Below are 25,376 nucleotides of genomic sequence, written 5' to 3'. Positions count from 1 at the left end.
AAGAATCTTTATATGACAATTAAAAATTAATGTTTGGTTAACTTTCACTACAAAGAAAAAATGCCATTTATATTAACCCACACATAAAATATCAGAAGTTAAAACTAGTTTTTATTGATTTATTTAAGCTTTGTTTAAAATAAAATAATTAAATTATTAATATAAATATTATGTGTCTGCATTAATAATATGATTCATTATATTTGTAATTGATGTATTGATAGTGTTTATTTTATGATAATAAAACAGTGCAAATGTATATCTTATAATTACTGTAAATCTACAATGGATATTGATGATGTAATTTTTTTTTATCGATTTTATATTATTAAAAAGAAAATTTAACGCTATTTACTTAGTAAATATCTATTATATGACAATTTTTTCTGATATTTTTAAAAGATCCACTAAATGAGAACCCAAGCGAATATGACTTTTAATTAAAAGGAGAGCTGGATTCTATAAATCAAGTGGCAGTATTGTGTCTGTGTGTGATATAATATTAAAAGTTTAAAGAAGTTGTTGATTCTTAAAAGCATCAAGTTTTTTCAGTTTAAATTTTTATAAAAAGACTTATTTGAATTTTTTTTCCTTACATTTAACCAAAAGTTGCAGTTAAAGTCTTTCGCCAAAGATTTAAATAATGTGATTTAGTAATTTTTAAGAATTAAAATTAATAATTTTTTATAAAATTTTTAAAAAATCAAGCTTTTAAGAACTAATAAGTTAATTAAACCTATTCTTAAACAAACAACACAGCTGGGCCATTCAGTTTCTAGTTAATACTTGCTTGAGTAAGTTTTTTGGATATTATTAAGGGACTGAAATTTTTGCTTGCCCTTCATGTTCCTTTTTCTATTCCTTCAATTAAAAATTTTTTTTTTTTTAATTGTTAGTCTTTTTTGGTGAAGCTCTTAATTTTTAATTAAAGGGGCAAAGAAGGGACATCAAATGAACAAGGGTAAAAGATTTCATTTTTAAATACCTTTCAACATTAAATCATTGTAATCATTTTAAAGAATAGTTTTTTAAAAAACAATTTGAAATATTTTTGCTTTTTATCAAATATTTATTCCCTGTTCTCTGGGTTTTTACTTGCATCCTATAGACTTTGGACAATAGCACAGATCCAAGGTCCAATTATTTTGGCTTGAAATGGAGATGAAGATAACATTACAGTTTAGTTTAATTTGAGAGTGGGACCATATATTATTATCACTGCCGTGCAAATAATGATTTACAAAGTCAAATATCTTGATAGTTGTAAAATTTGTCCCTGAATATTATTTGGAAGCAACCTATATATTTCGTGGCCTACTAGGCACTAGCCTTGCTTTACTTGATCTATTTCTCTTTTTACCTTTCTCTCATTTAGATAACTTCACACAACATTCGTATTTATTACTAGAAGAGAAAACACTAACTTGGGAGAAATACTCTGTTTAAATAACTGAAGCAAATAATGAAATTATTCTTTTTTATAATTTTTCACATGTATATTTTAATATCAAATTATCTAAAAATGATGTGTAAATCATATTCTCTCATTATAATAATACTTTTGGCTATTTTTTATATAAATTTTCAAAATTTATTTAAATATTATTGTTTGTATAAAATTTATAATACTTAATATGTTATTTTAAAATTATTATTTTATTAAAAGTAATTGCATATTGTACGGACTATTAACTAAATTTATTATATAAAATATATTTAATATTCATTTCTTAAAATAATTCAAAATTTTAATATTATTAATTAATACTTGTAAAACAATTACTAACAAAATATTTAAAAGTGGAAAGAAAAACTTTACTATTTATTAAGAATAATGTTGTATTCTCTTATAAAATTCTTCTATTAATCCTCTTTAAGACATTGTTAATAAGAACGCTGCCATTCATACAGAATAATGTTAAATCTTCTTATGAAATCCCACTTTATAGAAAAAAAATAAAATATATATATATATTAAAAACAAATCACTCAAATTTAAAATTCACTTTTCTTCCGCAATCTTAAACTGATAAAGTATTTTCAAAGCTTAAATTTATTTAATGAGTAACAGCATTAGTAGAAAAATGTTGTACCGGTATTTAAATATTTATTTATTTATCTATCTTATTTAATTCACTCTTTATGAAGTATTTAACTAAAATATTGTTCGAGAATGTTTTGTAAAATTAGGTAAAACATTTAATATTCATTTTTTAGAGAAAAGACGCTAGTACTTTACATGTTCTCTAGCATTTTATCAGCTAATTTTATTAGCCAAAATTACGTAAGCCTTATTAAATAATAGGAAATTTTGTTACAGTTTTTTTTTTTTTTGAGTTTTACTCTTTATTTAATGAATATATTTATTACCCAAATAAATTTCACCGAATAATTTATCCTGGTAACGTTTTTTTAAAACCATTAAACGCATAATTTTAGCAATCAAATATTTTGGAAAAATAATTGTTTTTTAGTATGGTCAAGAGATTAGTAACAAAAATGTGATTATTGGCAGGAAAAATGTTTTATTGTTTAGAAACAGTGAAGAATTAAAAACTAATAAAAATAAGATTTTTTTTTCTACTTTTCAATGAAAGTGTATGCCCTTGGGTGAAGAGAAATGAGAAAAAAATGAATGCATATATGTGATAAAATAAAATGAAAAAACAAACATAAGGTGAACATAACAATTGATGTATAAAATAAATATGGTTTAATGACTCAAAATATCGGTTGTGAATGATAAGGAACAGCTTCAGCAACACTACTGGCACTATCAAATGCCCATGGAAAGATACATTTAATTGAACTGCTAACTTTTTTGTTAACTCTTCAGCTTTATTGCTGTCTTTCTGCAATTAGGGGATTCAACTTTCTAACTGGAACAGCATACTCAATAATGAAACATGCAAAGTTGCTTCAAGTGGCTAAGTGCCGGGCTTGAACAGAAGCCATATCCTGTAATGATTGCTTAATCCATGAATCTATGATTCAATTTGTCATATCAATCGATGTAAATCTATAACAAGTGGACCATTATCCCTTTTGTAACACAAAAATTATATTTTTAGTTTTCGTATTGTTGTAAATTTTTAATTTTAGTCTTATTAATTCTTAATTTTTTCTAAATTCAATAATTTTCCTCCTTCATAAATGTGACTTTATCCAAAATTGACTTGTGAAAACCTCTTAATTAATTACATTATCACTAAGTATTGTTAATCATAGAAGAATCAATTGCTAAAATAAAAAATAGGAAATAAAATTTTATAAAATATAAAAACTAAAGACATATTTAACTAAAAAAACATTCCTTTCTTTTATACCCATGTACAAATTAACACTGCAAAATGATATTATTTTTTCATGGTCTCCATCCTCTCTATATTTTATCTAGTATGCATGAATCTTGATGACCACCTTCATAAACTACAAATTGAGCTATTCTCTCTTAGTTTTTATCACAAGTACATGAGATATAAATTATACGAGCTATATATATAAATATATTACATGCTGCTAGAATAGTTTAATTAGAACGTAGGTTCTTCTCCTGCATTCGAAATCGCAATTCTAGATCATTATTTCCAAAACATTCACAGCTTGATTACCACCAAACAAATTTAATCTTACCCTATGAGCATATAAAACTAGCTAGGTGCTATACATATTGTACATCTAACAGCGAGATATGTAGGTTCATTTATGAATATTTGAATATAGAGAGAAAAGGAAAAGAAAGCATGAGAAAGACATGTCAAAGTCCACTTTTGTTTGTGAGATGTTAGGAATTGAAGAAAAGGAAATGGGGTCCAAATTTTCATCCCCATTGAATTTCATGCGAATATGTTGAAGGTGAAAGGCCACCACCCAAAGATTGTACCTTGCGGTGTCCACCTCACACATACCCAACCCAACCACCCACTCTCCCATCAATCACAGAATTCCATCCACTATACCTCTTTGCTCTTTTACAGTATATATATAACGACTCCAAATTATAACCCCCATCATGATATATACTTGTCCTTTTCTCATTTTTTAATGTCCATATGATTCTCAGTATATGTCCAACCAAACTTGCAAAAATCAAATGAAAATGTGCAAAGTTGGAGTCTTGGAGATGACAAATGCAGCAATTTACGCGCTCTTGTAAGGAATTGCAGCGAGGAATGGACTAAATTAATATTAGAAAATCACTAACAACTTTATTAATCAATATCCAAAAAACTGATTAAAAGATAAAAAATTACAACAATGAGTAATATTAAATATTATTTTTTAATAAATTCATAATTTTTACATTTTAGATAATGACTAGTAAAAGTAAATTATTAATGATTTGCTAACGTATATTTAATAACATATAATAAAAAGTTATGATTATTTTTTATAAAAAATTAAAATATATATTATAAATTTTAATATAATAATAATGTTAATTTATATGTACTTTTTAAGATATTATTTATTAATTTATATATATATATATATATATTAAAAAATTAGATCATTAATGGGTAAAAGAAAATCATCGTCATCTAAATTATTACAGTAGACACGTGGAGAAAAGTTGTAAACTATGAAGTTGACATGCATTAGCGTGGGAGGGAATTAGAGAGAAAATAAGGGTTTTTTTTAAGATGAAAAGAAAAAAAAAGAGACAACAAAGTTTAACAATTAGTAGAATGATAAAAATTTAAGCATATTATTATAAGTATAATTAAAAAATTTTATTTACTTTAAATAATAAAATATAAAATAAAATATTAGTTTATGTTTGATTAAAATAAAATTTTAACTTCAATTTAAAAACAATTGTAATAATATTTATGATGCTTTCTTTTTGTTTTAAAGCTGAATATAAATAATAATGGCGGTGGAAAGGAAATGGGGAGTGATAACTGGTAATCCTATTGTGGCCCGTTCTTCGAAAGGAGAATAATAAATGCAAAGGGTCAGAGGGAAAACAGTACTTTTTTGGCAGAACAGGAAAGAGGGTCCTGATGTGAGAGGTGAGAAAATGATTTTGTAATCGATTGCTTTATGATTGATGAACATTGAAAAAGTATGCATTTGACAGTGAGAGAGAAAAAAGCTTAGTAGTAAAAAGTCTTTTTTCAAAACCTCTTTATTTTAACTTTTACTTTTTATACTGACAAATCGAGAAAACTGTTGAGAGAAGAGAACTACTATTAATTATGAGGTTATGATGACTATATGATCAAGAATGCAGAACATGCATAGCTTCCTTGACTTGATTAATGCAGTACACTCTGTGTTCTGCTGATAAAGTGGGAAACATAGATTGGTGGGCTTTCTAATTTTGCTTTTTTCCTCAATCTCCTTACTCTTTAGAACTCTGTATGTATGAGCTACACATGACAGGTCAACTGGTCAATCAAAAATATCTCATATTGCGCTTTGTCTTTATTTTTTCATTTAGTTTTGAAAAATATTTAGTAAACAATCTTTGAGATATACACATCTTGTAATATAAAGACTAAAAAAATAGGAAAAAACTAAAGAGAATTACCAGATACATACTTCTCAAAATATTTACACTTTATGAAATAATATAAAATTTAAAATATTAAATAATTACTGATACTGTTTGAATATTTATAAATTATACTCACTTGATTTTTAATGTCAAAAAGGAAAAACTGAAAGTACAACTTTTTACATGATTGTTATAGTTTTAAAAATTAATATAGCAATTTAGTGGCATAAAGCAAGGCATATGGTAGGTGAGCAAAAAGGGAAGGTTGGGTTAACTTGTAATCTTGTTTTGGCTACAAGCGTGTGCATTATGATTTTCACATAGGCATAATTATGAGATTAGTTCCTTGAATAGTCGAAATTTGCAATATTTGAAGCATTACATTAGAAGTATAATAATTGGATATAGATTATAAATGAAATGTATTACGGCATTAAGAAGCGTGTGCAAAGGTTTGTAGTTGTATGCATGCATGTGTTAGAGAGGCATAAGGGACTGAGCTTTCACATCATGCCTTGTTAAGGGCACTGACAATGTCTTTCACGAAAGTCGCAGACTCTATTGTCTGGCCCGCATTTAAAGCGCGCTCTGTTTCTGTATTGTCCAATTCTTCCTAACTCTCTACCGTATATACTCATTCTATGAACTCTTAATACCCATTTCTTTTCTGCTTTCTTGATTTATGGGTTATCACTTCGTTCCCTTCACAAACCAACAATAACGTTCACGTCAGACACCAAGAATGATAGAATTTAAGCTTATGATGATGTGTTTCAAGTAGAGTTTGACACATTCGAGACACGTTCAGTCAATGTAAACGTGTTCTTATTTGAAATTTTTGTGGTTGTTTCTTTGTAATTTGTTTCCAAATACACGTGATTATACTTGCTACGCTTGTTCAAAAGTGAAAGGTAGTTTTTATATATGCTGCATTAGTCAAGATTTTTATAGAATAAAAATACAGTTTATTTCACTCGTATGTTACCTTGTTTAAAGTCAACTATAAATATATTTATTTTAAATTCAGTCAAAATTAAGTTTGTAAATGGTTATGCAAGCACATACTTATTTATATGCTACGACATGAGTTAAATATAAATGCATGAAAAATAGGGTAAAAACATGTATGTATCATATCATTTATAAAATTGATACACATTTTAATTTTCTTCACTAACAATTAAAAGTTATCTTTACATGGTTGTGGAACAGTTACATAAGATTAACGGACATGAACCTATTTGGTAAACAAGTTAAAAAAAAAAAGAAGAGAGTAGTATATGAGATTGTGGAATAAGAAGAAGGTAGAATAAAAGTAGAACAAATTTTTATTTCGTTATATGTTTGATGCATATTATGATAGCAAGCATTGTGTTACTATAGGTGTGTTTGAGAGTAATATTTTAATTAAGCGTTTATTTAATATTTTTAAAAATAATAGCTCATACATAAATTTATGGATAAAAATTTACTGGAATGACTTGAGAAAAACTTAATGAATAAGTTATACTATAAAATTGATTAAAATAAATGAAAAATAATTTATAAGTCATAAATTATTTTTTAAAAGTTATTGGTAATCTCTTCTAAATTAACCTTATATTATATTTATTTGAAACTCAAATATTCTTAAAGAATAAATTTTATACTAGAGAAATAGCTAAGATAAGTCATTCAGATAGAATTATCATATCATGTTTATTAAACAAATATATAATAAGATGGGATAGTTTTTTAATCTTTTCTCTTATTCTTACCATTAAACCTGCTTTTGAGTACTCTTTTGGTTCCATGTTCTCATATCATAAAAACATAAAATTTCCACATGCATCTACAATGAAATAATTGTTTTAATTCATATTTCACTTTGTTAATAATTGAAATTATAATTCATTTACTTTATGTTGAAAATTTTTTGCATCATAAATATCCTTTCTCTTTGAAATAAACATTAAACAGTGTTTAAGAAAATAAAATAGAAACTTTTAAATAAATATATTTATTGTATCACAAATAAAAAGTGTTTAGTATTTATTTGTTAAATAATTAAAATATTTAATAAATAATGTTTTATATTTCTAAATTGTTTACTTGATTAAATTAAACATTGAAGATATTCCATAACCTCAAAGTAAACTATTCACGTAATTCAATGATTAGAAATATTTTTACATTGTGTGAGGTAACCCAACTAAAAGTACTTTTGGAAAATAGTAACATCAGTATTAATTACAAGCTAAAAGTAATTAAACATTACTAAGAAAATATAGAAAAGTTTCATAAGATCAAATAGAAAAATTAAAAAACATTTTTTGGCAATAAAAACAGGAAGATAATGACCAAGGTAGGGAGCACATGTTGTTGTCGAATTTGTAGCTGGGCCTAGACCCAATAACAATCATAAGTGAACTTAGAAGGGTTCGTCCCTATTACTTTCTATATTGATGGGTGTTCTTAATAAATGGAGTGAGATTTGTCCTTGAATACATACGTACGTACTTTGTTAGTGTCATTACCATCATCAAGTTGTTGGAAAATTTAATATCAATAATTATTAATCTCTACCACATGAATTTAAAAGGAAGGGACAATGTTGAACCAAAGAGAATGGGATAAGGAATAGGGCAATTGACTTGCCCTCCAATATTGTTTTAGTATTGACTTTGAGGGCTACGGTGTACCACACGAAATGGTCCTCATTGGAAGCCTATGACTAAAAATCAGCTTGTTCAGTCCTTGCTTTTATAATTTAATCATTCAATTAGTATTCTTTACAAAATTTAATTAGCACGCATCGTGTTTCGAGCATTTTCATAATTACAACTTTTTTTAAGGATTATTTCAATTTCCCACAACAGTTAATCAACAAAACAAGATCGTTTAAGATAAACTGCATTTTATCCTGTTAAGAATGTGGATTAGTTGCAATATTCCACGTACCCTTGTTTAACACAACTCATTGTACTTTTCTCTTTTCTTCCCGTATTGTTGTTAATATTAACGGAACAAAACACACGTGAAGCCTAATAGAGAGGATATGAAGATCTTTCGTTAGAGAAAATGGTTTTGATATCATCTGTTTCAACCTCAAAATCAATTATGACTAAGACTTATTGAAAGTGTGTTTCCGTGACTGTTTTATTAGATTAATTTTTATGATGTGAATCAATTCAACAAATATTTTTAAATGATTTTAGAAGTTTTTATTTTAACTAAGCGATATTTTATTTGTAAACAACTGTTATTATTATGGATGAGTCTGGATTTTGTGATAAAACTGTTTTTGAAGGACTGAAAATATAAAATAAATATAAACCTAGATTAACCGCATGAGGATAGAATTGGAAAAAAATATAAATAAAAATTTTAGTTGTAGTTTGATGAGATTTAGAATTGAGAAATATTAATATATATATATATATATATATATATATATATATATTTGATAGGTTATAACATAACCTCTCTCAATTTGTAAGTTATGCAAGGATGAGTTAATATTACAATAATACTTGCATACTATATATTTGTAATTGCAAACAATGTTAAGCAGGCTTCACTCTCTCCGGGCTTGAAGTGACAGCCAGAAATGCACCTACTCTTGGAACTAGCCCAATTTCTTTGAATTATGGCAAGGCTACATCGGCAACAAAATAGCAAAGCATAATGGAAACAGGCCAGCTCGCATGTGACTGATCTGGTTTAAGTTTAAGTTTGATATAACCTAATATTTTAAATAAGACTTAAACTTTTTTTAAAATTTATTTAAATAAATAAGTTAAGAATGAACTGTTTATCAAACTTGTTAAGTCTAACAATATGATGTGTATATTTATATAATTTAAAAATAAAATTGTTAAAATATATTTAAATAATAAAGTTATTTAATAATATATTTTTTATATTCTTAATTCTGTTATTATTAAATTAATATATTATGTTATAATTTTTTATTTATAATTATAATAAACAAAAATTATATTATATTAAAAATTAAAAATATTTATACATGATTATATTTTTTAAATAATAAATTTATTTAATAATAAATTATCATGTTTGTTATATTTAAATAAGTTAAAAAATAGTTAAGTCTTTGAACAAGAATAAAACATAATTAAAACTAAACGAAATAAAATTTAAAAATAAAATAATTAAATTATATTAGTATATTGTTTAAATCTTTTTCTTTATAATAAATAGAAATTATATAAATATAGATTATATTTTATTTAAAACTAAAATTTTATAAAAAATATGATAGAAAAATAAAACAAAAATTTAATGTACAAAATAAATAAATAAATAAATAAATATATATATATATATATAATAGAATCATATAGTAAATAATATAATTTTAAATAAATTATGTATAATAATACATATTTTTATAATTTACTACGTGTTTTACCTTCATTGGTATAAATTTTTTTTGACTAAAATACTTATTAAAAAAATTTAGATATCAAGTCCATGTCAAACACCTAAATATAAATATATCAAATTTTAAATAATTATTTTATATTATATTTAAAATTAAAAATATTTATACATGATTATACATTAAAAAAATAATTTTTTTAATCATAAACTATTATATTTGTTATATTTAAATAGGTTGAAGTTTTTGAACAGAAATAAGACACAGTTAAAACTAAACAAATTAAAATTTAAAAATAAATATTAATATTTTATTAATATATTATGTTATAATTCTTTTTATTTATAATAAATAAAAATTACTTAAATATAAATTATATTTCATTTAAAATTTATAAAAAAATAATAAAAAAATAAAATAAAAAAATTATTATAATATATATTAATATATATATATATATAAATAATAAAACCATGTAGCAAATAATATAATTATAAATAAATTATATAATAATATATATTTTTGTAGCTTGCAGGTGTTTTAATTAAATTATTAGTTAATTTATTAATTTATATGTAATATATAAATATGTGTTTTAATTTATTTTATCAATAATATTTTTTATATTATATTAATGTTACAGTGTAATTAATTTTATTTTTATTTGTTAATTTAAAATAACAAATTAATGAAAAAAATAAAATTAAATATTTTATAATTATTTTTTAATTTAATATTTATTATTATTATCATTATATATATATTGCATTAAGTTTAAATTTATTTATTTTCAAAACATAATAATTTTTTTTAATTGATTCAACAAATTGTGTGAATGTTATTTTTTGTGATATATTTTACATATTCACTGTAACTTTATTTGTTAAATATAAAATTTCTTTAAACAAACAAAATATGTTTCTAAAATAAAATTAAAATCTTTAATATTTAAATAATTTTTAAAAAATAAATCAAGAGAAATATAAATATAAATTTTATTAATATAAATTATTTATAATTAATGTTTAAATAATATTTTAAAAATTATTTATAAAATTATATAAATATTATTATAATTATTTAATAATTATTAATAACAAATAAAAATTAAAAAAATATGTAAACTAATTTAATAATAAAATATTTATATTTTTATTAATATTAAAATATTTTTTTTGTAACAGGCTTTATTAATAGATTTCAAACTAGAACAGGCTAAAAATAATACTTTTAACAAGTTAGACCCAAAGTTAATAGTTATGTTATAGACCAAGCCTGTTTAAAGTAAACCATAACCTCACCTGTTTTCATCCCTATCATCACTCCTCCATTATAATGGTTATTTTTTTTTAGATCTTTTTTAATTTAGCCATCACTTTTTTTACATATTTTCTCAAAATAAAATTTTGAAATGTATTAATCACTTTTACTTTTAAGATTTGCTTAATATGATTCCATTTCTAAGCGAGAAGACCAAAGAATTGTAGACATGACCAACTAAAGAGGAGCCAACCATCAACGAGCTCATGCCTTAAACTTTCGTCTGTATGTGCCCAAACTCATAAAACAAAAGATAGAATGGATATTAAAGGTGCTTTATAAAATGTTTCTTGCATAATTCACTACCAAATTCCCCACAAATACTAATTATACATATTTAAACTAAAGATGCGTTTGAATAAGCAATTGAATTAAATACTTCGGTAAATTTTTATCACACGAAACTAAAATATAAATTTGGTTAAAATAGATTAAACATAGCGTCAACAACTACCCCAACATTTGCTCGATTCAACCAATTCTTTAACCTGAATCACCATACTCATGTTTCTGCTTTCACCAATGAAATCAAGAAGCTTTCAAAACAACACGCTAGGCAAGAACTAGCACCTATCATGAGGAATCCAACAATAGCACCTATTACTCTCAAAACCTGATTGCTTTTTATTCTAAGAAAAAGCCAGAACATGATTTTGTGGCATTAACATGTATTAAGCTTCACATTACCCATCATCATCATCAACGCAACACCATTGTTATAGTCACCTCTCCAATTTGAATTGAATCGGTTTAAATTTTTAAATTAGAACAACAACACAAGCTGAGCCCTAATTTCTATTCTCTATAATATTAATTTTACACCATTTAAGAAAAAGCGACAAATTTTAAATTAAATAAACAAAAAAAAAGAAGAAGAAACAATTCATCTTCAGTTTATGACTTACAAAGCAAAACCCTTCAAGTATTCAGGGTCACGCTTTGCCCGTTCCTGAAACTTCTTGAACCACCGATCCAAAATATCCATGGGAACAATCAACTTGGACCCATCGACGCCACAAAACGATTGCATGAAATTGAAAAGGTTCTCCCCAACCTTCATCGCTAACCCTTCGATTCGCTTCTCCGCCGCTACGTCCAGCGACGGCAGCGACGCCAGATCCTCCACCGACACCCCGATCTTCGCCGATAGCGGCTGCGCGTCCGCCGTCAGCTGCAGCTGCCCGTCAGCGCCAGGCTCCGGCCACGCCAGGGTGAGAACGGCGGAGGGACGCGTCACCGTGACGGCGCCGCAGAAGACGAAGGGCGATCCCGGCGACTGGATGTAGACGGCGAGAGCCTTCTCCGGCGGAAGGGTGAAGCTGTTGAGGAGGAAGATGCAGAGCTCGCGAACCTGATCGTACGCCTCACCTGCGCAGGTTAGAAAGTTAAGACAATTGTAGGCTAACTTGCGCCGGATGAGTAGAATATGTGAATATGTGTACCTACGAAAGTGTTCATGTCGAGAACCCAGTGGAAGGTGTCGATTTGGGAGAAGGTTGAAATGTCCATAGGGAAGCTTCGGTTTGGAAAAACTACTCCGAACATGTTGAGAATCTCTTTCTTCTGCGTGGGCTCACAATATTTGAATGATGCAGATTCTTCAGATGCAGTGGTTTGAGTGTTCTGCTTCTGCACTGCTTCAAAGGTAAAGAAAGGAGCAAAGAAAGAGAGAAGCCTCGTGCTTTGCTTAGAACATTCTGGATATACCTGGGCACAGAAGCGTCTTTTCACTTCTATATAACGAAGATCATTTTTATTTCCGGTATATAAAAAAGAGTTTTTTTAATCTTTCTATAAGTTTTTTATAAAAAAAACACACAATTATTATATTAAAATTATAAAATATAATAAATGTTTTTAATAAATATTTATCATCATTAATTATTTATTTCTTAATTTTTAGACCTGAGATTAATAAAACTTATAATAAAATTTATTATCTGTTAATTTTTAACATTCCCAAATACATATTAAAAAAATCATTAATTTTTATATCAAAATATGAATTTAATCTTAAAAATGATGAATATAAATTTAATCTTTTAAAATAAATAATTTAAATTTTTATTATTAAGTAATCAGTGTTAAAAGATAGTTAAACAATTAAAATTCAAGACATCATTATTAATTTTATATAATATTTTAAAATAATATATTAAAATATAATTTTTGAAAAAAATAAAAAAATAAAACTCAAAAATCATCATTAGTAATTTTTAGTATTAGTGCAAATATTTAAAGATAAAGTAGTTAAAAATTAAAAAATAAAATAAAATGCTAACAATAGTATGTGATAATTTCTTAAAAAGTTATAAATTACTAAAAATTGTCATTTTCAAAAAATTATAATTTTTTAAAGTACTGATTTTTTGCAAATTTTTATATTTTTATAATTCTTCTCAAAATCTTATATTTTAGGATTTAAATTTTTTCTCACATATATAAAAAAAAAAAAGTGTCATTATGAGTCTATATTCTTCTAATCACTATTAAATTTTTTATTTTCTCTCTTATTTTTTCATTTTTTTTTCTTTTGCTTCGTAAGTTCTGCTTTTCTAATTCTAATTTCTAAGCATAACTTTCTTTTTCTCCCATCTCCACATTCAACATATACTCTTTAAACTGCTTCGTTATCGTTACTTTTTTCACGACCTGGCTTTATTTTATCTTTTGATTATTATTGGTAGTATTAGAGTTACATGCATTTTTAAGTATCTATAAATATAATTATAATTTATTTAATTTTAATTTTTTGGTTAAATTTAGTTATCATAAATATTCAAAAAATAAAAGAATGTTTTAATGATTTTAATAAATATATTAAAAATTTTATTAGGACAAGTATTTATATAAAAATTTCAAATATTCTCTAAATTTATAAAAAAGTATTGACGGTTGAGATTAAGAATATAATTTAAGTATTGTTATCATGATAATTGTTTTCGTGTTTGAGCCGGTCCGGTCCGGTCCGGCCGGTCCGATCCGAGTGGGGTTGCTTGTAACATAAAGGAAAGTGTGAGGCACCGTTTCGTTTGTCTGCGTTACAAGTTGAAGTCGCGTTCCAAGATTGGCAAACATATTGAGCCTCGGAAGCTAGGGTTCTTCACCGCGTTTCAACCTTCTTCATTCACAGCCCTACCAATTGGTATCTTTTCTGCAACTCCTTTCTTCCTTACCTTTCCCTCTTCATCGCCCCCTTTCTTTCCAAATCCCTAATCTCAATTTCGATTTCTCTTTATTTCCTTCTTGGCGCGCTTCTGCCATTTCTTTTAACCGCTTTCATTTGTAAATTTATCACACTAACTCGTTCACGCAGGTACCTAATTTTCTTCTCCTTAGCGGATCTATTTTAATGTAATTCGTGAAAATTTAATTTCAAAATATATAAATAAATAAATAATCCTCTAATGCGGGTACCTTTGCTTTAAGATTTTTGTGTCAAATTAGCCTTCTCTTTGAAATTGAAAAACAAGTCGGGTCTGCTTGTGCTTGAAATGAAACTGTAAGCTTTTCATTTGTTTGCTTCTTGCTTCATTATGCTATTCTCTCTGTTATATATTATAATTATAATTCTTGTTGTTTTGAATTTTCACTGTTTTGTTCTGTCCTTTGCTGTAGGAATGGGATTGTGACTTCATATCCGTGCTAGGAGTTGACATTTTGAAATTCCAACTGTGGGAGCAATAGTATACATTGTGACCCGTCATGGAGATACAGACTTGTGGTAGGCCAATTGATTCTTTGCTAGAGAAAGTCCTTTGTATGAATATTCTGTCTTCTGATTACTTCAAGGAGCTCTATCGTTTAAAAACATATCACGAAGTTATTGATGAGATCTACAATCAAGTCGATCATGTGGAACCGTGGATGACGGGCAATTGTCGTGGCCCTTCGACTGCTTTCTGTCTGCTTTACAAGTTCTTTACTATGAAGCTCACCGTCAAACAAATGCATGGGCTGTTAAAACACCCGGATTCTCCTTACATAAGAGCGGTATGTCCATGTGCATGACAATGTATATGGGACTTTCCTGATTTTTTTATGTTTTAAGTGGTGAAAACATTCTGTATTCGTTATGGTAAGTGTGTTCGTATATGTAATATTTGTTGGTTTGTGGATATTTTTATGACCGTTTCTAATCAAATTTTGGAACTGATGATGTATGCTTACGTTGATAGTTAGCCATCTTGTGTTTCAAGAGAAGATAAATGCGTGAGACAATTTGGTCACATTTACGATCTTTCTCTCTCTGTGTGCTTGTGACATGCCCTCTCAATTCTCTGTGGTATCTCAATCTTGACAATATTGGTCAAATGTCAATCATGAATTATATTTATCATTTAATTATGTGTCATTGATTAATCTTCTGATTGGTCTCACATGAACTTACTATTTTGTTTTCTAGCATTCTGAAATCTTAACTTTTCTAAACGATGGCTTTTTTGAATTTTTTCACTTTCTCTCTAGTATATATGGAAATATTGGACCACCATTCTAATAGATTTTAGCACCTTATCATCTGTAATTGTAGTTCTTATTTTTTATATTGTTCTCTCTTTATGTACATATTAACCTTGCCAAGCATGGGGTAAGAATGTAATCCATACGTGGTCAGATTAGTATCACTTGACATGCACAATGTGTAGTCAATGCTCATATTGAACATGGTTAATGCTGGTTTAGCAAGGGCAGGTGTTAAAATCTTGGGTCAAATGGATGGTGTAATGGAATGGAGGAGAATGTGGATGATATAGAATATACGTTTAGTTACATACTTACGTGTGATTAAACAATGCTCTTAGGCCTCAACCTGCCAGATTGAGTTTGTCAGGTTGGTTTGATGTTTTTCCCCCAATGTAGAATTTCCATTTTTCTGTTTTAATGTTTTGCAGTCTGTGAAACAAGCATACAGTTAAGGAGACATATCTTCCTGTGCAGTAGTAGCATCAATTTAGGCAACGGTTCTGAGTTTATCAAGATGGGGTGGGTATTTACAACATAGAAATGCTGATGTTCCTGTTCAAAAGTTTAAGGAAATCCACAGCATATATGAAGAGAATGAAATAGTGGGATCTAATAAAGAAGAATATGGTTGTGAAATAGATACTTGAGTGAACAAGTGTTGAGAGAAGAGCACTGCACTTACTGGAGAATTTGATTCTCTTAGCTGACACAATGTTTGGGTTGAGGTTTGCTGTTATTTTCAATTAATTTTTTAGGGCGTTGTGGTGTGAGAGGCTGAGAGCACAGCCAGAGGTTTCTTTTTTACATTATATCTTTTAATGGAGGTATTTGAAAGGATAGTGATGTTATGTACCTAGTGTGAGGGGACCAATCTGTGTTGGGAGTTATTTACCGAAAAAGGTTTACATGGGGTCTAGAGTCTAGTAGTTGTCCAATGGTTTATGGAGTGTTAGAATTAACTACTAAGTAGTGTGTGATTTTGAACTTGGCAATCTCATTTCTAAGTGTGGATCTTTACCTTGTATTTTTTCTTCATAGATATTGAAATGGTCATTTCTGTATATTGATAGGCTATCCGTTTTAGTTGTTAGTATGACTGAAACTGTTTCTATATCATGCTGAACATGGTAGTCAAAATACGATCTTATGTAGGATCGGAAAGGGGGTCAAAGATCGTAACTCATAGGATCATAATATGGATCGGAAGATCTTACAAAATTGTATGTATGCATATGAAATAATATAAGTATGAAAATGAGGGAAGCAAATGAAAGACACGAGGGAAATGAGTCATCCTCAAAATATGAGACAGATACATGCTCACTAAAAACAAAGACACAGATATAGATGAGAGAAGAGAGCTTAGAATAAGAGAAAAGGATAAGGAAAATGAGTTAGGTGATGTATTATAAAAATTGGGAAAGAGACATTTTACTCTTAAAAAATAGAGTATTTTAAGGGCATAAAGGGGAAGTCAGTTTATTTTTAAAAGATAAAGTCCTTTTTACTCTTAAAAAAAACCTAAAAACTGCTTTATTTTGGGTAGAAAGGAAAAGGCAACATTTTTACTCTAGCAAGGGCAAAATGGGAAAGTCAGTTTATTTTTAAAAGACAAAAAGTCTTTTTTACCCTTAAACTGTAAAAACTGCTTTGTTTTGGGAGTTGAAAGGGAAAGTGAACATATGAAATCACTTTTACTCTTAATAATAATTTGATTCTCTGGGGCATCAAAATAGATTTCCTGTGTTCTGTGTGGACAAATAGATAATTTGTCAGGACTGTACTTGCATCTTGTTTTCCCTTTGTGTTGATTTCTTTTATTGTTTGCAGATTGGATTTCTCTATCTGAGATATGTGGCTGATTCGAAGACTCTATGGAACTGGTTTGAGCCTTATGTGAAAGATGACGAGGTATGATGACATGGTTATGATCTTTATGGCATTGGAAGTCTGTAATGCATTGACATTTATTAGTTTCTTGGATTACCAATCTTTGTCTTACTGTATTCTAATAGTTTATTTTTTCCATAGATTTTACTTAAAATTAATAGATTATTGCCTTCTTCCATTTGTGTGTACTTTCCCCATGCCTTGCATGGGATTTATCTGCAAGAGGTTTTGATTAAAGTGCTGGAGCCTGGATATAATTTTTTTTTCTGTAATATTCAATTTTGCATTTGTCTAACCACTGATTATATCATTGCTTATATGGAGCATTGCTAATAGCATGTCCTGTGAAATGTTTTGTGCACAAGGTTTTCTCATATGATATTTTTCAAATGAATCTATCCTGGGTAATTTGGTATATTTTGTGTCCATGTCTTCCTTTTCTTTGGAAGATAGATACTTGTTTGGGATTCAGTTGTCTTGTATTATCTCCTTTCTTGGGATATCATTCAAAGTGCTACTGTGGCTGTAAGCAATATGTAAAATTTTATTCATTTTAAATTATGATACTGTATTTCAGGAATTTTCTCCTGGATCTAATGGTCGAATGACTACAATGGGTGTATATGTCCGTGATTTGCTCCTTGGACAGGTTTGTTATCATTAAATCTTTTCAGGCTATATTTTACATAAGAGCATGCTTCCTGGTTTAATCTCTTTGGACTCATGCTTTCATTTTGCTTGTAGACAATGAAATGCATTTACTTGATAATTGGCAAATTATGACACTTTGATTTAAAGATTTTAAAATGTATGCCACACAATGGCAAGGGAAAAAAATGACTCAAGTATTGACTATTTAAACTGAGAATTCTCTCTTCAGAGCTCTCCTACCAGAATCCAGATGCATCACAAGATTGCAATGCAGATATGTTCCTCATCGTCCCATAATTTGGAGTAACAGTATGAGGTGCTTTCAGTATCTTTGGACATAAAACTTCTATACCTACCAGTAATTGCTGATAAGAACTAGTTCAAAAGAATCTTCCTTTTTTTCTCTTTCATTTCTTTTTGATTGCATGCTCATGAAGGTTGTTTTCTCATTTCTAAAGCCTTACAATGAGGCTTCCAGCAAAAAAAAATTGAGTATTTTTCATGTAGTTGCTTTAGTGTAGAATGGTAACCTCTAGACATGCATGTTATCAATTTAGAATTTCAGATTAGTTTGTTCTATTTATCTTCGAGTCTTTTAGTGTTATCCCTTTTAACGCGTAATTTCTTTGAAGCCACGGAGAAGGATTTATTCAGATAATTTTTTTCCTATTTGACACCGTGTCTTCAATCGTTGTAACCTAATTCTTAATACTTGGTACTCACCTGCCATCCTTAAAAAGTGAAACTTCGGAGATTCAGTGTCAAGAATCATCAAGTTTTGATTCTATTATGATTTGCTGATATCTTTCTTGTTCTGAGGTGCAAATGAGATTTTGTCTTAGAGTTTCTGTGTAAGGGCTTGTTGGATCACAAACTTGTTTTATTTCTTATTGTCATTTTCATTTTGATTTTCTGCTGATGAATTTCTATATGATGTAAATTTAATATTTACTTGAATTATATGACATCCAACGTTCAAGCTTGACCGAAACTCACATAAACATTCTCTCAAACAGGGGCTTGAACCTCATTTTTTTTCTTTGGGTAGACTGAATGTAGTGATTTGATGATTTCTTGTGTCAATTAGCTATGCTGCTAGAAATGTTATTGGTAACGATAAAAAATTATCCGTTTTTTTGCTTTTCTGATTGCAAGGGTGTATTGTAATGCTTATTATTCACTTTTTTAATACGTGGCATTGTAAATTGTGAAGCAGTACCTAGGATTTATTAAAGATAGATACAGGTGCTTATGATGGCTTTTGTTGAGGGGAATGTAAATGTACAAAACCCTTTTTACCCGAATGACTGAGTTTTCTAGGGTGGGGAGTTACTAGACCTCCCGTGCACCAGAAATTTGATGTCTTATAAGGTATCTCAAGGATTGAAATTTGAATGATTGGTTCAAACTTATGGATACTTTTGGTTCAAATGAAGAAGGAACAAGTACAAGAACTGAAATATCTGATTAATTTTAATGCATGGATGGATTCTGGAGAGAAGCACATAAACATACAAAATAATCTTGTTCTTCCTATTCTTTTGTTTTTTTTTTTTTCATGAATAGCTAGTATTTATATCAATGTTTGCTGCTTCTTTGGTTAAGAGTTTATTATCACTTCATGGTGGTTGTCATTTTTGTTAGTGTATTTATTGATGTAATATGATTTTGGGAATGTTGTGCATGCGGCACAATATGTCTTAGTCGACAGACTTAAATATTGCAGTTCCTAAATTTTATTTTACCCCTTTGATTCCAGATTATTTAACTATAAATTAAGTGAGTTTCTTCTGCTGTTGCAGTATTACTTCGACACATTGTTTCCTCGCATTCCTGTTCCTGTAATTCGACAGGTTGTCACTAATCTTGAAAAGTTGAAGCTCCCCTCTACACATTCTGGTTCAACAGGGGAATCCACTCGTCACGGTTCTGATGATACTGCCCGTAGGCCACCTTCTGTTAAAGCTGCTCTTTCAGTCTCTTTTGGTCAAAGGGCTCCACATCGTGCCTCCACAAGGGATTCTTCACCTATTCGCCGTACATTACCTGGTCCTCATGAAAGAAATGGCAGTGATGACATAAGAAGATCTCCAAGTAGTCGCCGTAGCCAGAGCCGTGAATATCCTGACAGGGATAGAGACCGCGATCGTTCACGGTCCAGGGACAGGGACAGGGATCGAGACAGATCACGGTCCAGGGACAGGGATAGGGATCGAGACCGTGCTAGGGACAGAGATAGGGAGCGTGATAGAGACAGATATCGTGACCGAGATCGGAACAAGGACCGGGACCGTGAAAGATACAGGGATCGTGACCTGGATAGGGATCAGGAGAGGGATAGAATCAGGAGGGATAAGGAGCGGGAAAGAGAGAGAGAGCGGAGTTATGATTATGACAGGAGGTCTAAGTACACAGAGAGAGGAGGCAGCCGGGATTATGACAATGGTAGTAGGCACTATCGGAGTAGGAGCAGGAGTCGGAGTAGAAGTAGGAGCAGGAGCAGAAGTCGAAGCCTGCAAGCTGGTACTGCACGGATTGAATCCCGTTCAAGTCCACAGAGAGATGGAAGTAAGAAAACTTCTGCATCCAGTAATCTAGCTAAACTTAAAGATATGTATGGTGATTTAGGGGATAATAAAGGAGATGCCAACATGGAAAGAATTCCTAAAAGGGATAGTGGAAGCGAAGAGGTTATTAGACTTGGCGGTTCTACTTGGAAGTATTGAAAGATATCATAGAATGCTTGTATCAGATGTTGGATGACCTTCGCGGAAGAGAAAAAAAATATTTGATTAGCCCTAATGTTGTCTTTGTCTGTTGATAGACAGATGTTTAGATTGGTGAATGCTATCTTTATTAGCATATATAGATGATGTATACTAAAATTTATTCCTGGTGCATTGACTTTCATGCTTTGTAATTTTAGACTTAAGATCATTCTATGTTAAGTCCTGAACTACCGTGCTTACATTGATAGTTGAACCTATTTTATTGCGTTTCGGACAATCAATAATTTAAGGATAATGTCTGCATTTTGCAATGCCGTTAGGAGGAAGATTGATAAGATACTCCGATACCCCATTATAGTATGCTTACTGTAGGACATATTGCCGTCTAGGTAACATTGATGGAAAAGCTTCAATACTAATGGCGAAAATTTAGAATGTATTATAATTTTGTGAGGCGTTAATGGTTGAGTATTAACATTATTACAAAATATCGAACAAATAGAATAACCAAGAAATCTGAAAAATTGACAGTTTCTCTATCTTGTTAGTTTGCAACATTCTGCCTTCTTTCTCAGGTATTTTACCTCCCCTAAAGTGAAACAATACGATGCTGTAAACCTAAATGCAAAAAGCTTCTATATTTCCAGGAAAAAGAATCTTCAGTTACACTCTTGTCATACATGTTCTGTCAGACTATGTGAAGCACTGATAGAAATCTGGTTGAAGGCATTTGCGTAAAGCACTTAAAGCTCTTTCAAATTTTCCCCTACTATTTTTTGGCAAATCATTTGCTACAATAACTGAGGACAATAGAGGAAAAGTTTCTGTATCACTACAACAAAGGAAAAAGGAAGCGTTTGGGTTGCTGCCAGTAAGCTTCAATTATTCACATTTGATAGAACGATAAATGTGACGGACAAATATCAAAGAAGCACGGAAACCCACAGTTCCAAGCATGAGAAAGAAACCATAGCAAATGCAAGCCATGTAGCCAAAAAAGAAAGAGGTTTGCATGAAGCCAGACATATCTGATCTTGCATGATAGTAATACATGCAGTACCCATATATGAACAAACCAGTTGATCCACCACAAAGGAAAGACCTAATATTATGCCAAAAACAAAGTAGTTAGAGAATGGAGGAACATGAATTACGTCAAAGTGTACCCCAAATTCAAATTGATAAACAAGGAAAATAACAAGAGAACCATGATGTTACAGCATACATACCTCCACCACCATTCATGATCCTCAGTAGCAAGCTGAAAGTATGTCAATGCCACAGTGACAAAAGCTGTCACAATCAAGAGAATGATGAAAACAATAAACAAAATACTGTATATGGTGTAAATTTGGTGACCCCACACACTAGCAAATATGTAGTAGAGTTCAATGTAAATGGCACTGAATGGCAAAAATCCTGCCATAGCCATTTGAGCAAGAGTTCTACGGTACCAAGGTAGTTGAGGGATCTCCCTAGGATACTTATTGGTGCGGCAAGGAGCCTGAAACTCTGATTGGGCATTCTTACCAGCTATCCCACCCAGTACTAGTAAAGGTGATGTTACTAGTGTCCATATGAGGAAAATAACCATTATTGTTCCAGATGGAAGTGCTGCAGTTGTGTTATAGGCAAGTGCAACAGTATTAAGAAAGCAGAATGTCAAAAACAAAGGTCCAGAGAATAGACTTCCAGTCAACACCAAAATTTTCACCTGTCATCAAATCACAAACCAAAACTTCATTAGTGTACTTTCATTTGTTTTAACTTTTAAGTAAGGTAAGACAACAACAGGAAGAAGAAACTATGACATTAAATTTAATATTATGTCAGCCTAATCAGAATATTGACTAGTAAATAAAAAAAAAACTAATCAAGAATCTGTTTGATCCATGTAAAAAGTCATGAAGTTTCAAAGCCAGCAAACAACATAATATGCTGATATAAGTAGTTGTTCAGAGACAATGACATGCTTAAGGTGAACACTGAACTGAGAAAAAACAAGGTCTTGAGTGATGCACTAATGGTATATATACTGCATAAGGAGTGGTGATTACCCAGTCTTTCCCTTCAATCATGTAATAGAAGGAAGCTGCAGAGTAGCCCGCGATGCCAGACGTTAGTGCATATATGACAATCAGTGCAGTAAAGAGAGATCCTCTATTGTATGGATAGAAAACACCAACTAGGGCAAGCATAAAAATGAAGATTGCACTGAAAGCAGGAGCATATATACATGGTCACCAAAAATAGCTGAACAATACAAGGCTTTAAAAGACAATTACTTGTGATGGTAACTCGCTCACAGTGTAAATAGCTGTGTGCCTATTCCAAGTGCTGCTGCAAACAAAGACTTGCATCTTGGGTACCTAAACACATCGCCATGGATATACTTCCATCCACTTTCTTCTTGGTCATCAACGGCTTCCTCATCAGGAGTGAACCTGTCACGTTTGATACAATAAATTCCTCAAATTAAATCCGTGAGAGTAGACACTGCTGAAATTGACTAAATGAATGAGAATGATTCTTACTTAACAAAATCATTCTTAAGCACACGCATGAGAATTATGGCAAGGAATCCAGTCAAGAGGAGAACAGTGACACATGAGTTAATAATAGAAAACCAATGGATTTCCAAGTTATGTGACAGTGAGGATGTTTGTGAGTATTTCTCCAGCCTCTTTTCAAATGGAATATCTGTTTCGGTCCATTTGACAGAATATGTGAAGTCCACATCTATTTCTCTATCTGTTGTTAGGTCCACAAGTGCATGTGGATCATTTCGAATGAAAACGTCAATGATGCGATCCTTATTGTATAGAATCTCAAAATGGATGTGCTTAAAAAGATAGACTGTGGCCCCAGTTGGATCATCTTTGTCTTCACTGTCAAATTTTCCTAGGAAACCCCAAATGGGCAAGTCATCATAGTACATCTGATAAAAGTAGTCCTTCAACACAGCATGTCGAAATTGAGCAACCTCTTTTCTTGTCAACCTCTTCTTGCAAAAACTCTTTGGTTCTCTATCAATTTGGAAATCCAGTTTGTAAGGAGCAACAACTAATCTATCCCCATTCAAAACTTCACCAAGATCTTCTTTCTTTTCTTCCACATTAGCTGCAACGAACACATTTTGGAATTATAAGGATAGCGGAAACCAATAACAATAGTAGGAAATGGACGGAAAAAAGGAATGGTACAAGCAAACTAACCTGGTGAGCAAAAAGGAAGATCAAAATATCGGTATGTCTCACTGTGGCATGAAAAATAATGTCAGGGAAAGCACAGAGAGCAAACAAAGTCACCTATTGTGAAGAAGAATTCATGATAACTAGGCTTCAAAAATTAATACATGCATTAGACCATTTTAATTTTCACTTTTATACCTAGGGAATAAAATCCATGAATTTAGTAGTCCTTCAGCGGAAAGAAAAATTTGCACTGTTTTTCTTGGTCAGAAAAATCATAACTTGATTAGAACATTAGAAATCCAGAGCTATACATCAGAACTTTACTTGATTGCCAAGACAAGTCTTTATTAAGACAATTTAAAGGTCAACTCTGCCAGCGTAATCACTTGGCTTCTCTAAATTTCCATTGAACACTGCCTACAATTTCTGAAGTTGACGTTGAAACAAAGAAAACTAATATCTCCAATTTTGAGTTTCTACAATGAAATTGAAAGTATTCATGACTAGTATCATAGTTTCTAAGTTACATTCATTTCCTCTTCATCCACCTTGAAGAATTCATTCAATCATCACTCAAACAACTAGCTTTCACTATTAAAAGAAAAACATGATTCAATGATCCATTCCTTCCTCAGGTACCAACGTTTTTTCACAGGTTCCAAATCCACATCATATGATGAAGAGGTCATTTGATCTTCATTACATACAAATCGAAACAACACTTGGCAATAAAAGAACCCAAATCCCAGAGCAAATCTCATTCTTAAAATGGTCACCCCAGGTAACACAACCAACCCAACATTTTTTTTAATATCTTTTCAGGATCATTGGGAATTGGTGAAAGTGGGAGTGACAGAGATTGAAAATCTGACCTGGGATTGTGAAAGGGTCCCACCTTGTTGGCATAAAAGGGGACGAAATCTCCTTTCTTGTAACGATGATCTGATGCATCAGATGTGACATGGCTTATGCAACACCACAGGATCACAATTGCACCAACCAAACATGCCGTTGACTTTCCCATACACACATACACAGATTGAAAGAGAAGCAAAGGAAAACTCTATAATGCAATGCCAATGCCAAATAAGTGCATGAAAGAGTGGGAGAGAATTAGAATAAGAAGAAGAAGGAATTTCCACGCTACTTCCTTCAACCAAAAGAAAAAATAAAGAGTTGAGAAGATTTGAATTTGCACGCACTTGTTACATGGTATATAAGGGATGATGGTTGTTTTCTAA

General features: G+C 30.0%; 3 protein-coding genes across 12 annotated transcripts; 1 reads left to right on the top strand and 2 right to left on the bottom strand.

Moving 5' to 3' along the window:
- Positions 1–11,911: 11,911 nt before the first annotated feature.
- Positions 11,912–12,910, bottom strand: LOC113848218 (protein OPI10 homolog). The gene is made up of 2 exons (XM_027477628.1): positions 12,650–12,910; positions 11,912–12,575 (listed from the first exon to the last, which is right to left on the bottom strand). Exons 1-2 carry the CDS (start codon positions 12,750–12,752, stop codon positions 12,109–12,111), a joined length of 570 nt encoding a protein of 189 aa, XP_027333429.1. The 5' UTR covers positions 12,753–12,910; the 3' UTR covers positions 11,912–12,108.
- Positions 12,911–14,241: 1,331 nt separating this feature from the next.
- Positions 14,242–21,282, top strand: LOC113846467 (pre-mRNA splicing factor SR-like 1). 10 transcript variants are annotated; one of them, XM_027474787.1, is made up of 6 exons: positions 14,242–14,709; positions 14,826–15,200; positions 17,502–17,582; positions 18,139–18,210; positions 18,442–18,528; positions 20,015–21,269. In XM_027474787.1, the coding sequence occupies exons 2-5, from the start codon at positions 14,913–14,915 to the stop codon at positions 18,517–18,519; spliced, it is 519 nt and encodes a 172-aa protein (XP_027330588.1). In that variant the 5' UTR covers positions 14,242–14,709; positions 14,826–14,912; the 3' UTR covers positions 18,520–18,528; positions 20,015–21,269. The 10 variants fall into 10 exon arrangements, 9 of the variants coding, with proteins under 9 accessions (XP_027330588.1, XP_027330580.1, XP_027330581.1 ...); XR_003501687.1 differs by having other exon boundaries at positions 14,248–14,352; positions 18,306–18,528; positions 20,015–20,150; XM_027474782.1 differs by lacking the exon at positions 18,442–18,528 and having other exon boundaries at positions 14,280–14,523; positions 14,637–14,709; positions 20,015–21,182.
- Positions 21,283–21,823: 541 nt separating this feature from the next.
- LOC113874459 (transmembrane 9 superfamily member 2-like) lies at positions 21,824–25,159 on the bottom strand. Its single transcript, XM_027512682.1, has 7 exons — positions 25,008–25,159; positions 24,157–24,197; positions 23,476–24,061; positions 23,248–23,385; positions 22,999–23,155; positions 22,171–22,655; positions 21,824–22,043 (listed from the first exon to the last, which is right to left on the bottom strand). Exons 1-7 carry the CDS (start codon positions 25,157–25,159, stop codon positions 21,824–21,826), a joined length of 1,779 nt encoding a protein of 592 aa, XP_027368483.1.
- Between the last annotated feature and the right edge of the window lie 217 nt (positions 25,160–25,376).

The sequence above is a fragment of the Abrus precatorius genome, unplaced genomic scaffold, assembly GCF_003935025.1.
Source record: "Abrus precatorius isolate BTA unplaced genomic scaffold, Abrus_2018 Scaffold8, whole genome shotgun sequence".
Classification (NCBI taxonomy): Eukaryota; Viridiplantae; Streptophyta; class Magnoliopsida; order Fabales; family Fabaceae; genus Abrus; species Abrus precatorius.
Note: the sequence above shows the minus strand (reverse complement) of the source record. Positions and strands in the feature narration are given on the sequence as shown.